Genomic DNA, 13,498 nt, shown 5'->3' with positions numbered 1-13,498 from the left:
TCTCTCTCTCTCTCTCTTAGCCTTCTGGGTCAACCAATTCTTATATTGCTTTTTCTCATAGAATGGGATAACTTTGAAGTGCTTCTCCATTTTTTTTTCTTCATAGCTATCTTATCCCACCTGAATTCTTTGTTCTTTATCATCCTTCAAGGCCACTGATTCAATCTTCCATTTGTCTATTCTTCATCCATAGCTTTCTCTAGAATTTTTAATCTCTTCTATTGATGTTTTTGCATCTTTCATCTCCATTATTTTCCGATTGAAAGCTTCTATTTTCATCATATGTTTATTAATTTAATTTCATAAGACATTCATTTTTCTCAGTTTTCTAGTATATCTTTCATCGACTTCTCTGTGTTTTCTTCCATTTATTTTAATTTCTTTATTATGGCAATTTTGAGCTCTGTATCTGATAGGAAGAAAGAACTTCCATGTCTTTGTGGTGGTTTTCTAGAAATTAGTTTTCTCTGTGTGGTGAAGTACTTTCCAGGACTCAAGCTGCCAAATTGTAAGTTCCCATTATCTCCTCATTATTAGTTATATATATATATATATATATATTTTAAGATTTTTATTTATTTATACAAGCACTGGGCACAGTCAGAAGCGCAGGAGGGTGAGAGAATACACCAGAGCCAGAGCGGGGAGCAGAGCAGGCAGAAGGACCGAAGTACACTGCTGAGGGGAGCAGCGGGCGGCAGGAGAGGTCTGCGCACCATGCGGGACCCTCTTCCGGTGGCCGGGGAGCAGCGGGGAATCGAACCAGTGCTGCAGAGGGTGTGGGCAGCTTTGCAACCCAGCGCTCAACGACCAGGAGGCCCAGTTATATATATTTTTAAGTTATAATTTATTCATGTCTTAAGTGTGCATAGCTGCCACTTTTCCAGTAGATGGCACTATATATCAAGGAGAACTAATCAGTAGCTCCCTCTTCTGGGGGTGGGAGAGTGTCTTGGAAGGGTCTGTAGCTAGTGAGTATTGTAGGCAGAGCAGGAGACAGCTTGTGCCTGTGGTACCATGGATAGCCCTTCTCTCTGGGTTTCAGGCCTATCTTTGCAGTCTGCAGACAACACTTTCTATGCGACTTCTCCACAATACTTTCATATACTGTCCATTGCAATTTCACTGTAAGGGCTCAAATGCCAAAAGAGGTGCCTTCAACATGTTCACACATAGGTCTTTATGGTTAGGTGCACACTAAGCAGATTGCCCACCCTGGCACTGCCCTATAATAGGAATGTACATATGAACTCGGTTTCTTCCTTGTTTGGAACCTCTCACACTCACCTTTATTGTTTAGAGTTAAACTTCCTCAGTGTCTCCTATGTCGCTGTGGTCAGTATTGGTCTCCAATGTCCAAGTTGTGCTCTCATTTCCACAAATCATGGGATTCTCTAAGCCCAGTGCCTGTCTGGACTATTTTAGAATTTAATACTGAGAGTGTAGCAGGGAACCTCCTCTGATGCCACCTTCCCCCAACAGAGTTTCCCGTCTTAAGCTAAATAATAACTTAAAAAAATATATTTTGTTGGCATAAGTTGTGTGACTTTGACAGTAGAGATACAGATACAGTTGTATTTGCATTGATTTTTTAAAGATTTATTTATTTATTTGTTTGTTTGTTTGTTTATTTATATAAGAACTGGGGTACAGGCCAGATGTGTGGGAGGGTGAGAGGATTCACCAGAGACAGAGCAGGGGACAAAACAGGCAGACTGACAGAATACACTGTTGAGGGGAGCAGAGGGCGAGACAGGAGAGGTCTGCTGCACCATGTGGGTATCTCCACCAGCCGGGTGGTATCGAACCTGCACTGCAGAGGCTGCGGACAGCTTCACAGCACTAGGCTCAACCACCTGTGCCACCAGGGAGGCCCCTACATTGATTTTTAATACCTAGAAACTCAACTGGACTACCTTCTACTGGTAGAACAAGAATGGCACAAGCTACAGATATATTTATACATGGATTAATCTTGCTATAAGTTTTGGAAGAGTTGAAATATATATGGCTTTTTAAAACCACCCTCATTGTTCATGGTTCTATTTTCTCAATAAGGTTGCATGTAGTTACAGTTACCAAGGACATCATTAGGGTAAGAGCCACATGTGATAAATGCACCAATCAGGAAATCATTGGTAGTTTTATTGCACAATAAGCAGCACTATGGTTAACTGTGAAATCTAAACTGGGCTCCAAATCTGGCATGTGACATACCAGCTTAATGGTTGCTTTGTGTCTCATTTATCTATAAGTTGCAGGACACATTAGAAACTGTCTTTAGGGTGGTTTTAATGTTTAAATTAATACACACAAAATACTTAGAACATTACCTGATATAATTGCTAGAGTATTTTAGCAATTGCCATTAACATTAATTTTATAGAGCCACCACAATTCTTCAAATGTATTCTACATAATAAGAGCTCTGTGGATTTTTTTGCATGTAAAAACCTATACATCAGTTCATATCAAAAGGTAAAATACTGAACACTTTTCTCTTAAATTTGGAATATAAAAAGAGGTACATTAAATATTATATTTGAAAACGTAACCAGAAAAAGAAGTAACATTCATAAGAAGAAAATAAATAAACATGTTCCTCTTCTTATAGAGGATGATTGTAAATATAGGAAAACTTGAGACACCTACAAAACACTACTGAAAATAAGTGAATTTCACAAGGTGTCAATATGCAAGGTCAGTATAGAAAAATTAATTCAGTACACTAGCACCAAGCAATTTAAAAAGTAAATGTAATAATTAATTTTATAATGGCTTTAATAAAGATAAATTACTTAGAAATAAATTTATCATGGCATAACTGACCTTTCTACGAAAAGTACAAAACATTAATTAAGTCTAACTAATTAAATGGAGAGATATACAAAGTGGATGGGTTTGAATATTCAATATCGCTATCCATTCTTCCCAAATTTATCGATAGTTCATAAAAATCTGGGTCATCATTATACTGGCTTTGTGTAGAAAATGACAAACTGATTCAATATTCATATGGAAATGCAAATGGCAAATGGTAAAGAAATATTGAAAAAAACAATTGAACAAAATCAACCTTAGAGCACCTGAAATCAAAACTTAATATTCAGATAGAGTCATTAGGCAGTGAGGTGCCAATTCAAGGACAGGCACATAATTCATTGGAACAAATGAGCCACAGAAACAGACCTACATTTTTATAACCAATTCATTTTTGACAAAGATACCAAGCAACCCACTGGAATACAATGCTACAACTCCTGCCACAACAACTGGTTGGCTAGATTTTAAAAAATATATCCAACCCCTACCTCTTACCATATACAAAAAGGAATCAATAAATATCATACATCAAAGACTAAAAGTTAAACTTTAAAACTTCTAGAAGAAAACATGACAGATTTATTTATACATGAAGTTATTAATCCAAAAACATATCTTAGAAATTAGACTGTAGAGTCTACGGCCATACCACCCTGAACGCGCCCGATCTCGTCAGAAATTAGACTGTAGAAATCAGCCTACAAGAATGGGAGTGAAGAGTGTGGAGAAATAAGGGCGGGGGTGCTCAAAGACTGTGATGAAAGAATATGGGTGTTTTGGTGGTAGTCCTGGTGTGGTAACATACATCTAACAAAAGGTGTGAACCTATATTCCTAAATCATATGCATTGCTGTAACTACAAATACATATATACACAATAAATAAATAAATAAATAAATAAATAAATAAATAAATAAATAGATTATTTTTCTCTATTTGTGCCTCTGTTCTCTTTAATTTGTATATTCTGGAATGAAAAAAATTAATAGAAAAAGTTATAACCTTAGATAACTGATGAATGAATATTTTTATCATGTAAAATCTCTAAGAAATGTAATTTTCTTTATTTCTTTCTTTATTTTTTTAATTTTATTTTTATATTCCCCATACAATTGCAACCCCCTTATTTTGACCCCAATCCCTCCTTTCCCCGCCACCCCCCCACCCCCTAGTGTGTCTCTGGTTCATAGCTGTTTGTTGATTTTGATTTTTTCTAAGAAATGTAATTTTAAAACACTGCTCTGAAATTAAAAGTTTCACACAAGTGAGAAACGAGCAACCATAAATTTAAAGGTCCAATACTGCAATCTCTACTTAGTGATTCCAATAAATATAGTCATCATATTAATGATGTGTAGTAATATTGTAGGAGATGAAGGGCAAATTAAAAAAAATAAAATATCTTTCTGCTCCTATAAAAGGAAAAGTGTTGTTGAAAGTGCATTAGTGGTAGGTTTGGTACATATACTTAAAGAATGAGAGGCATAAAATAATCCATAAAGCAAATTCCCAGAGTAGAAAGGACAAGGATTTAGAGCACGGGGTGAGATTAATTAGAGTGTTAACCCTCAAAAGTTCACCGTGCAGACCTTCAGTAAGCCATGGTTCTAAAGTACTTTATACAAGAAAATAAAAATGAAGTTTAATTTCCTCAATATAATACTAAAGTGCAAAGTGTGATTTACTCAGTGAAATGACCTAGGAGCGAGACAAAAATTTCCATTGTCACAGCAATGAGATACTACACTATTCATAATTTAAAAAGTGGAAGAATTTTCAGAATATATAATAGTAATAGGAGCAAGTTGGTTTTCACAACTTTTTGTATCAGTAGCACATAGATTTTCATGCATAAACTTAATTTGCTTCTTTCTTTTTTCCTTGAAAAACAAAAATCATCACTTCAAATTATTCCCCTTGCTTTCATATGTGTATTTGAAAATAATATGAACATAACATTATAAATAACTAAAGTTTCAACATGTTATAGTCCATGCATATAAAATATTATATCAAATATATCCAAGATTATAGAAAAAAAGATTAGAATTTATTTTTGTTTAATGTTTTCCTAGAAAATAAGGATTTTGATAATTCAGTGGTTATTTGTAACTCTCCAAATTCAACTGACTTAAAAAATCATGTTTGCCTTTAGTCAATAATTCTATTTAATCTAAACATTTACTATTTATAGAAGATGAATGTATTAACTAGTTTTTCCTGAATTAATATTTTTGGTGACAAAAATAAAATTACACTTGAAGTTCTCAATCAACCTCTAAGGAAATCATTGATACCCACAGCATGCCACATTCTTACACCTAATAAATAACTGCAAACATTCTAAATTCTGTCCAATAAGTTTAATGCTAACTGCCACTCCACAATTCTGACTCCTAAAATTTGTTTATATAAATCAATATATAATTCTATAATTTTAGTATGACTAAATATCAATGTAAAATATAGTTGAGTTTCTATGACAGCAATGTTGTATATTCCAGGCTCAGTGAAGGTGAGCTTCATATTAAAAAGATCCCTGTAATATTTGTTTATTTATGAGAGAATGCTAAAAGACTGGGATAAAACACTAGTTTTATAAAAATTAAATATATTCTACCCTTAGGTTGCCTTGTAGCTTCTTTCTCCATTGTACATGGAAAATGAAGGAATTATCATTTTTCCTAATAAATGGATACAAAAGAGTATGTATTTTGTGCTTTACAATCCATACTTCAGGGGATAAAAATAGGTTGTGTTGGAAGCCAAATCATTGTAAGGAGGGGAAAGCTTTATAGACAATTATAAATGTAGACACTTATCTCACAGAGAATGGTATCATCTCAGGGACTTGTGTGTTGTGAAGAAGATAGTCCTAGATGGCCCATTGAGTTCCCTTTAAATCTGAGATTTTATGATAAAGTTCACTTGTATTATTTTCTTTAATGTGCAGAGCTTTAGTAGGAAGTACATCCCAGTCAATGATTCTGATAATATGCTAGAGTTTTAATCTTGATCAGGTTGCCATTCCAAAGCCAGCAGTAAAACCTAATTGATGTTGAAAGCAGTTCAAATAGAACATCAGATACCCATTTCTGACAGCTGACCTTTCAACATAAAATTATATCAGTTCAGGCAAAGTATTTAGAGGAACACAGATAAGAAAATTAAATACTAAATATCAATGGGTTGCAACAAACCAAATGTCTAAAGGAGTCAGAAATGTTCTAACTTTCAAAATGCACATACACTTGATAGAGTTAATAACTATTATACAGAGAAAGTAATAAATGACTCAAAAAATAAAGGAAAGAAAGACTGAAATACAGTAATGCAATAATGAATCTTAAAGTGGATTTTTTTCAAATTATGACAGCAAATGTTTCCCCCTATAATGTTAAAATTCTTTTTTAATAAACAAATAAAGAACCTTATAGTTAAGATTTCAAATGCAAAACCTTGGAGGGATGCAACGGTGGTTCTGAACTATGGCTATATATAAAAATCACTTGGGAAGCCTTTAAAATTCAAATTTACAGGACCCCATATCAGACCAATTTAAGTAGCATCTCTATAAGCCAGAGTTTGGAATTCCAGTATACAATAGATACATTTTTTATTTGCTTCCCTTAAAACACACATGCAGGTATATACATGTGCACACATACATAATTTTTTATAAACAATGCTCATTTTTAAGGAATTTATCATTATTTAGTTCAACTGACAAGCATTGCATGACTAAAAATGATAGGATAGAGTTCAAAAATAGTCCAATGTACTGTCCCTAGGGAACTTATATATGGATGCCCTGTTGAGTCCTAAAACATTAATATTATTTATTGACTTCTGCTCAGTGAATGTAGTTCACTATTTACACAAGTCAGTGACAAATATATCCATGTTCTAATATAGATGCTATATTGGATTGGAGAACAATTTCTAGTTCTTACTGAAGATTGACAATACAATCAAAATAGATTTTGCCTGAAGTAAAGAAACAAGGACCTTCATCTTTTGTGTCAATTTCAGGAATGATTACCTCTCAAATAACCTTGAACAGACATATTTTGATTTTTCCAGCATTGCTGAATTTGAAAGAATTTAGAAGTCATTGGTTATTCTTAAAAGAAAGATTAAGTAAACTCTTTTAAAAAGTCAATTGCTTTTCTTAACAAGAAAAAAATAGATGTTAGAAAAATGCTTCTCATGAAAATCAAAAAAATTCTCATTATTTATTCAAGTAATCTATTTTTCATAGTTTTGTCCCAGTTCCTTTTTCTTTTCATATATTGTTATAAATATTCTGTTGAGGATTTCAAGACAAGCTGACAAGTTTAGAACTTAAATTCTAATAAAATAATCATTTTAATTTGGCCACATTATATAATGAGATAAACTTTTCAAAATTATATTCTAATTGTCATCTGGTTAAACTCTTGTTTTGGATAATTGATAATAACTCTCTTTTGCACCTCTTCCCAGCTCTTATAACTACTATACTTTATAATGATGTCACCTCAATTAAGTTGTTCAGTGGAAATATAATTTATAATTTTATCTCTATGAATAGAACTGAAAGTAATGAGGAGATGAGGAAATATTATGGGTCTAAAATGAAACCTGTAGGACTTTACTTGTAGGAGTAAAAAGAAAAAAAAAGAAAAAAGAACTGTTTATCAATGTAGGGGTTTCAAAATACAGGGAGATGAGTAAAAAGGTCTGGAGAGTAGGACTTGGTTTCCATCTTGGAGGCAGGGTTTTATACTATGGACTTATAGAAGTCAGTGACAATTATATCCAATCTTTATAGTCAATCTTTACTATACCAGGATTACTCAACTGAAGGATTAGAAGCTTCAAGCAAGGAGCTTCATGGACCATACTGAGCTTAGAACTTGGAGCTAACCATTGTTGTTAGTTCAAATGCACACAAGCTTCAAAAAGTTGTTAAATTTTCCCTGTCAAGAGTTTTCTTGGTCTACAAAGAATATTTAGTGAGTCAAGAACCAGAAGAAAGATCCTCTAACTTCTCTATCCAACTCTTGCTCATATCTGTGGATAAAGGAGGTATTGAAAAAATAATTGAATGGCCTTATCAATATCTTGCCTGTGGTCTTTGTTTACAATTAGTATCTACATAGTCTAGCACAATATTTTCTCTTACATAAATCAAAATAAAATATGAGGACCTTAATTTGAATTTCAAATTCCATAACATGAAAATTATTAATGAAAATTATTTAATATATGTACTAACAAGCTAAGATTTGTTTCTATTATTTTATGTAGCTCAGATACATTGTTGCCAGTTCATACACTTAAGATTAGGCTTGGTTCTCTACAGTAAAAGTCATCTTGATAAATTAGAATTAACAGGAATGAGCATGGCAATTTGAGGTTTCTAAAAACTTACTCAGTTGAACCATGTTCTATTTATGTCTTTCTATTATAGATAAGTCGTTCACTGAGAGTGGTGTCTATGCAAAGAAGTATTAAATAATAATTGAAGTATGGGTTATTAATTTTTTCTGGCTTGGTGTACCTTAATATTAATACTCAAGGGGTGAGACAATTGCATCTAACATTAAAGAGAAAACAAATCAGTCATGAAGGGCTCCTGCGTGAACAGCATCTTCATATCCTCCATGCTTATCATCTTTGCTTTCCAGTTTAATATGATTATCAATTCGAAGAATGGTAATTGCAGCTTCTGTTGCAAACTTCAGGCTCTTAACTTTAACTTTGGTTGGTTCAAACACCCCACTTGTTTATTATCGCGAGGTTTGCCATTGATCAAGTCAAGACCAAGAGGTATGGATTATTTAGAATGGCTTAATTGACAATATTAATAAATCTATATGATTTGTAAACTAGAACTTTACAGTGTGCCTCCTGCAAAGGAGAACAACAGTGAATTAGTGAATTAGTCAAATTGTGATAAGTGTAGTCACTCCAAGGTAGGTGACTGTGTTTGTCCCAAATATTCAATCAAGGTCATCCATCTGTTCTTTTTTTCTTTTAATTATTTTATTTTTATTTATATAATTTTACATGATTTTTCAGTTTTGCACAATGTATGCATTTTCATCGTGGTTATAATCCCCATACACTTCCCACCCCCCTTGTTTTGATCCTACTTCCTTCTCCCCTATCCCCGTAGTGTGTCTCTGGTTTATAGTTGCCTGTTGATTTTGATTTTTACTTTATTATAATTAGTCTTTTTCCTGGTCCCTTATCCTGTGAAACTTTTTTGTGAGGAGGATGGATTATCTCTAAGGAGCATCTTACAAAGAACCCTGCACAAATAAGTGGTGGACTAATGTGCAGGTGATGGACTAACATTCCAGGCATCTTAGATACAACATATGACATAGTCATACTTCTGTCATGTTTATTTCTAATGTTAAGACACAAGTCTAAGTTGGATATTCATAAAAATTCCAATCTCTCCTTTGACTCAAATTGTTTAACCATCAATGTTGAGAAAGTAAAATTGGGATTAAAATGCTTCCTACGTAGCTCTAACCTACCAGTTTGAATATTACCATCTGCATTCTTCCTTGTAATTTAACAAATCAACATAATAGTTCATACATCATTATCATGTATGATTTAACAATAAAAGATAGACTCATTCTCTTTTTGCTTACAACATTGATTTTCTAAATTTGCAAAGATGGGGGATGATGATAAATTTACCAACATCATCATCTTGTTGAGAAGACTGATTATACTATACCTTTTCCCCTAGCAATGTTTATATCTCTACATGCACCTTTAAAATTTTAGCATATAAACACATGGCAGCTTCAGGACATATAGTACTTAGCAACCATAAGTATTATGCCCATATTTACTAACTGAATTTATTTTATCCTTGAGGTGCTCTTACTAAGGTTAGCAAAAAAAAAAAAAAGTAAGTGAAAGATCTACAAAAATATTTACTAGGATATAATATGGTAGACAAAGAGTTATCTATAAAAATAAAATGTTCAGAGAGCCAAAAAGTTTTGAAATTAACTTAGCAGTAAGCAAAATCAGACATGAAGTGAGGTAAGGTTCCTTTACATTATTTCAGGTATCCTATTTAATGTGAACATTCATACAGTTTCTTAAAGAGATGTTAATACATTTAATTAGATTCCAATGAGGACATTATATGATATGGTATGTTACCTTTCTAAACTATACACTTAAAAAATCTAAACCCATAAATGTATCTGGTCCCAAAGATTCAGGTAAGAGGCCATGAGCCTATTTTCCTTTCTGTCACATAATCAGAGAAAACTCATCAAGGTCTTGTTAAGTAAATTTTTTCAAAACTCCCAAATATTTGACCAATATTGAACACCAAATACGGAAGCAGAATAATGTATAGGAGAGAACAGAAACATTGAATCAAAAATGACATCAAAGTTTGACTTCAATATCAGAAAAATATGTGAAATTTGCTATTTCTTGCCAATCTTAGTTTTCTCATTCACTGGAAGATTTTTGAAGACTTAAAGATAATATGGGATGTAACTTACAAGAAAAAAAGAAATAATGATCTCAAAAGGTTGTAGTTGCTTTTGTTGCTATGGTAATAACCATTGCAATTACTGTACGGCATGATAACATTTCTGACCCCTTTATAGTAGCAGTAAAGGTAAAGTTGGTTTCAATATTTGAGGGTTCTATATGTTTACAGCTTTATATTTCAAACATTAAAAAATTCTTATAGAGGAGAAACATATTTACATTGAATCATATTCCAAGCCAGCAAGATAGGACATATTATTTTAAAAGTTAAATAAATCATTAGGATGATCACATTATAGCATTAATACTTTCAATCACTTATAAATATGAATTTGTGTTTCATACTATAATTATCTTTACCTGAGAAGAGTAAGTATGGCCATCTGAACCACAAACGGGGCTGGGGTGGACCACGGGGCATGGCTTGCAGGTAGATATTGGACCCCTCCACTGCTTATGAGCTACTCCTGCATCTTTCATACTGTTAAAAAAAGAAAAAACAACAACAACATAGCGCATTTATTTGAAAAAATAAGTTTCTATGAGCATCACGTCCTTTCTCTATCATCACTGTGGTTCTTGAAGATAAATGAGAATCAGTAAACTGAACCCTCATTTTCAATGTATTAATCCATACAGTGTCCTTTGTCATACTGTTTTGCTTCATATATAAAGATATTCCCATAATAGGGCCCCCCTGGTGGCACAAGGGGTTAAGTGTCAGTACATTAAAGCAATCCATAGCCACTGGAGAACGAGTTCCATCCCAGGCCAGGAGGTGACCCACATGGCACAGCAGACCTCTCCTGTCTCGCTCTCTGCTCCCCTCAGCAGTGTATTTCAGTAGATCCACCTGTTCTGCTCCCCGCTCTGTCTCTGGTGAATCCTCTCACCCTCCCACACCTCTGGCCTGTACCCCAGTTATTCTATGTAAAAACAAAGTTGTTAAAAAAAAAGATATTCCCATAATAAAGACCATATTCCTTAAAAATATTCTGTTAGATGCTATAGAGCATAGATATTTACTTATACTTTTTTTTTTTTTGCCTTTCATTTTAGTTGTGGAACATTTTATTATTTATTTATCTTTCATTGAGGCAACATTAGGATTTTGATAGCCCCAGAAACAATCAATAACTACTCAACAATAAGTATTCACACATCTGAAACGTTCTAAAGGGTCAGTCTAGTATTCCAATAGGAATAGCATCACACCTCAGAAAACAAACACCTAATGCACATGTGCCTGACGTGTCTGAAATTGAGTAGTTTACTTTTAAAGAAAACCACAATAAAGAAATACACTGTTCTTGGGCCTCCCCAGTGGCGCAGCAGTTGAGCGCTGGGTTGTGAAGCTGCCCACAGCTTCTGCAGCACCGGTTCGATCCCCGGCTGCTCCCAGGCCACCGGAGGAGGGTCCCACATGGCACGCAGACCTCTCCTGCCGCCCGCTGCTCCCCTCAGCAGTGTACTTTGGTCCTTCTGCCTGCTCTGCTCCCCGCTCTGGCTCTGGTGAATTCTCTCACCCTCCTGCGCTTCTTACTGTAGCCAGTGCTTGTATGAATGAATAAATAAATCTTAAAAAATATAATAAAAAAATAAAAAAGCTTAAAAAAAAAAGAAATACACTGTTCTTGTAATGACCAATATTTAGATGGCAAATTCTTTTTCTATTGTGTAGCAATGTCTCTCAATGAATCCACTAGACTTTGGTCTAGTACATAGGAGAAACCCATTCTCTGCTGTCTACACTAAGAATAATAGTATCTTTATCGTCTGTGATTAAATAGCTTATTGTTCTAACAATTTATGTGAATTACTTATAGGGAGAGAGATTAAGGGACACAAAAATAAGAACAAGAGAAATAGAATCTATGTACAAACATACTTTGTACAAGTACCCTAGTAAAACAGTGTCCATTCTTATTCATCAAAATTGTTTTTTTAGGATAGTGACTTCATGTCTATCAGAATGAGAAAACATGCTTTACTAGAAACACTTGTTTCCTTTTTATTCACTTTTTTCATGAGTAAGTCAAACCTACAAAAGGCCATCACAAAAGCCTATTAAATATAGTAAGAATCATTACAGGGAAAGAAGTTCAAAATATATGTTTCAAATTTTGATAAAATGTGGGTGGGTATTAAGAAGTTTATTATCTTTTCTTTCTCTCCCCCAACAAAAGATTTTCCATGAAGTCTATTATAGCTCGAAACATGCTGTCTTCACTTCAGTTCTATAAATGTTACCAAGAGACCACTTTAAAACCTTCCCTGACCAAAGTTTATGTCATAAGAGATACAGTGAGAGAGATAATCATGTTGATCTTACTAATTAAATAATTGGTGCAAGATTCTAATGGGAATTTAAGCAATGACTGGGAAAACTGGAATATTATTATTCCCTCCCACTTTAAGTCATATAAGTTACAGAAACAGAACAGAGAGAAATTTTACAAATGTAATATTCTCCTTGTATTGTTCTTTCACTTTGTATAATCAAAACAAGTCATAAAATGAGGCAAATCGTTTGGTCTTCAGGTACATTAAACAGTTTTGGACTTATAATGAATAAAAAGTATTTTGTTATAACAGGTTATACACATTATTTATGCTTTGGAAGGAATGTGCATATCAGAAATACAATTTGAACAAAGCTTTCATGTTTTAGGTTTTATATGATTTTGAAAAGAATAAAATAGTTCACAGAAAAAATATCTCATCATGACACATGACAGTGTTATTAACCAAGTCAGTAACCTCCTTGGGATTTTAATTTCTTCACTTATGCAATGCTAAACCTGATCAGGATGGATCATTTGATGTTAAGCATTCCATGAGTATATAAATCTTGAATGAAAATACTTACATAAGGGCACCCAATATAAATTAGAAGCATAGGCAGTACATACTGATGATATAATTTGCGAACCTGACCTTGTATCACCAAGTTAAATATATATATATATATATGTATAAACATATTTATTGGAACAAGTTTTAGGAAGTTACTTTTGACTTTCAAGACAATAATTTTTCATAAAGCACTATTTTAGGAACTGAGCCAAGTATTTACACAAATTCAAGGTTAGACTATCAGGTGTATTACTTGTCTTATTATGGACCACATACATATATATTTTAATATTAT

General features: G+C 33.4%; 1 protein-coding gene across 4 annotated transcripts in view; it reads right to left on the bottom strand.

The window, feature by feature from the left end:
• SPOCK3 (SPARC (osteonectin), cwcv and kazal like domains proteoglycan 3) overlaps positions 1 to 13,498 on the bottom strand; it is a gene marked incomplete at both ends in the record, with an annotated part of 299,287 nt that overhangs the window by 87,706 nt on the left and 198,083 nt on the right. For 3 of the 4 annotated variants that reach the window (XM_084231677.1, XM_084231678.1, XM_084231679.1), the window contains one exon: positions 10,708 to 10,828. The exons of the other annotated variant lie outside the window; for it this stretch is intronic. In XM_084231677.1, the coding sequence (XP_084087803.1) occupies positions 10,708 to 10,828 (121 nt within the window). The remainder of the gene's footprint in view (positions 1 to 10,707; positions 10,829 to 13,498) is intronic. 4 annotated transcript variants of the gene reach the window in all.

This window comes from Talpa europaea (genome assembly GCF_964194135.1).
Source record: "Talpa europaea genome assembly, chromosome: 4".
Classification (NCBI taxonomy): Eukaryota; Metazoa; Chordata; class Mammalia; order Eulipotyphla; family Talpidae; genus Talpa; species Talpa europaea.
The sequence above is the reverse complement of the archived record's forward strand: the minus strand, read 5'-3'. Positions and strand labels throughout refer to the sequence as shown.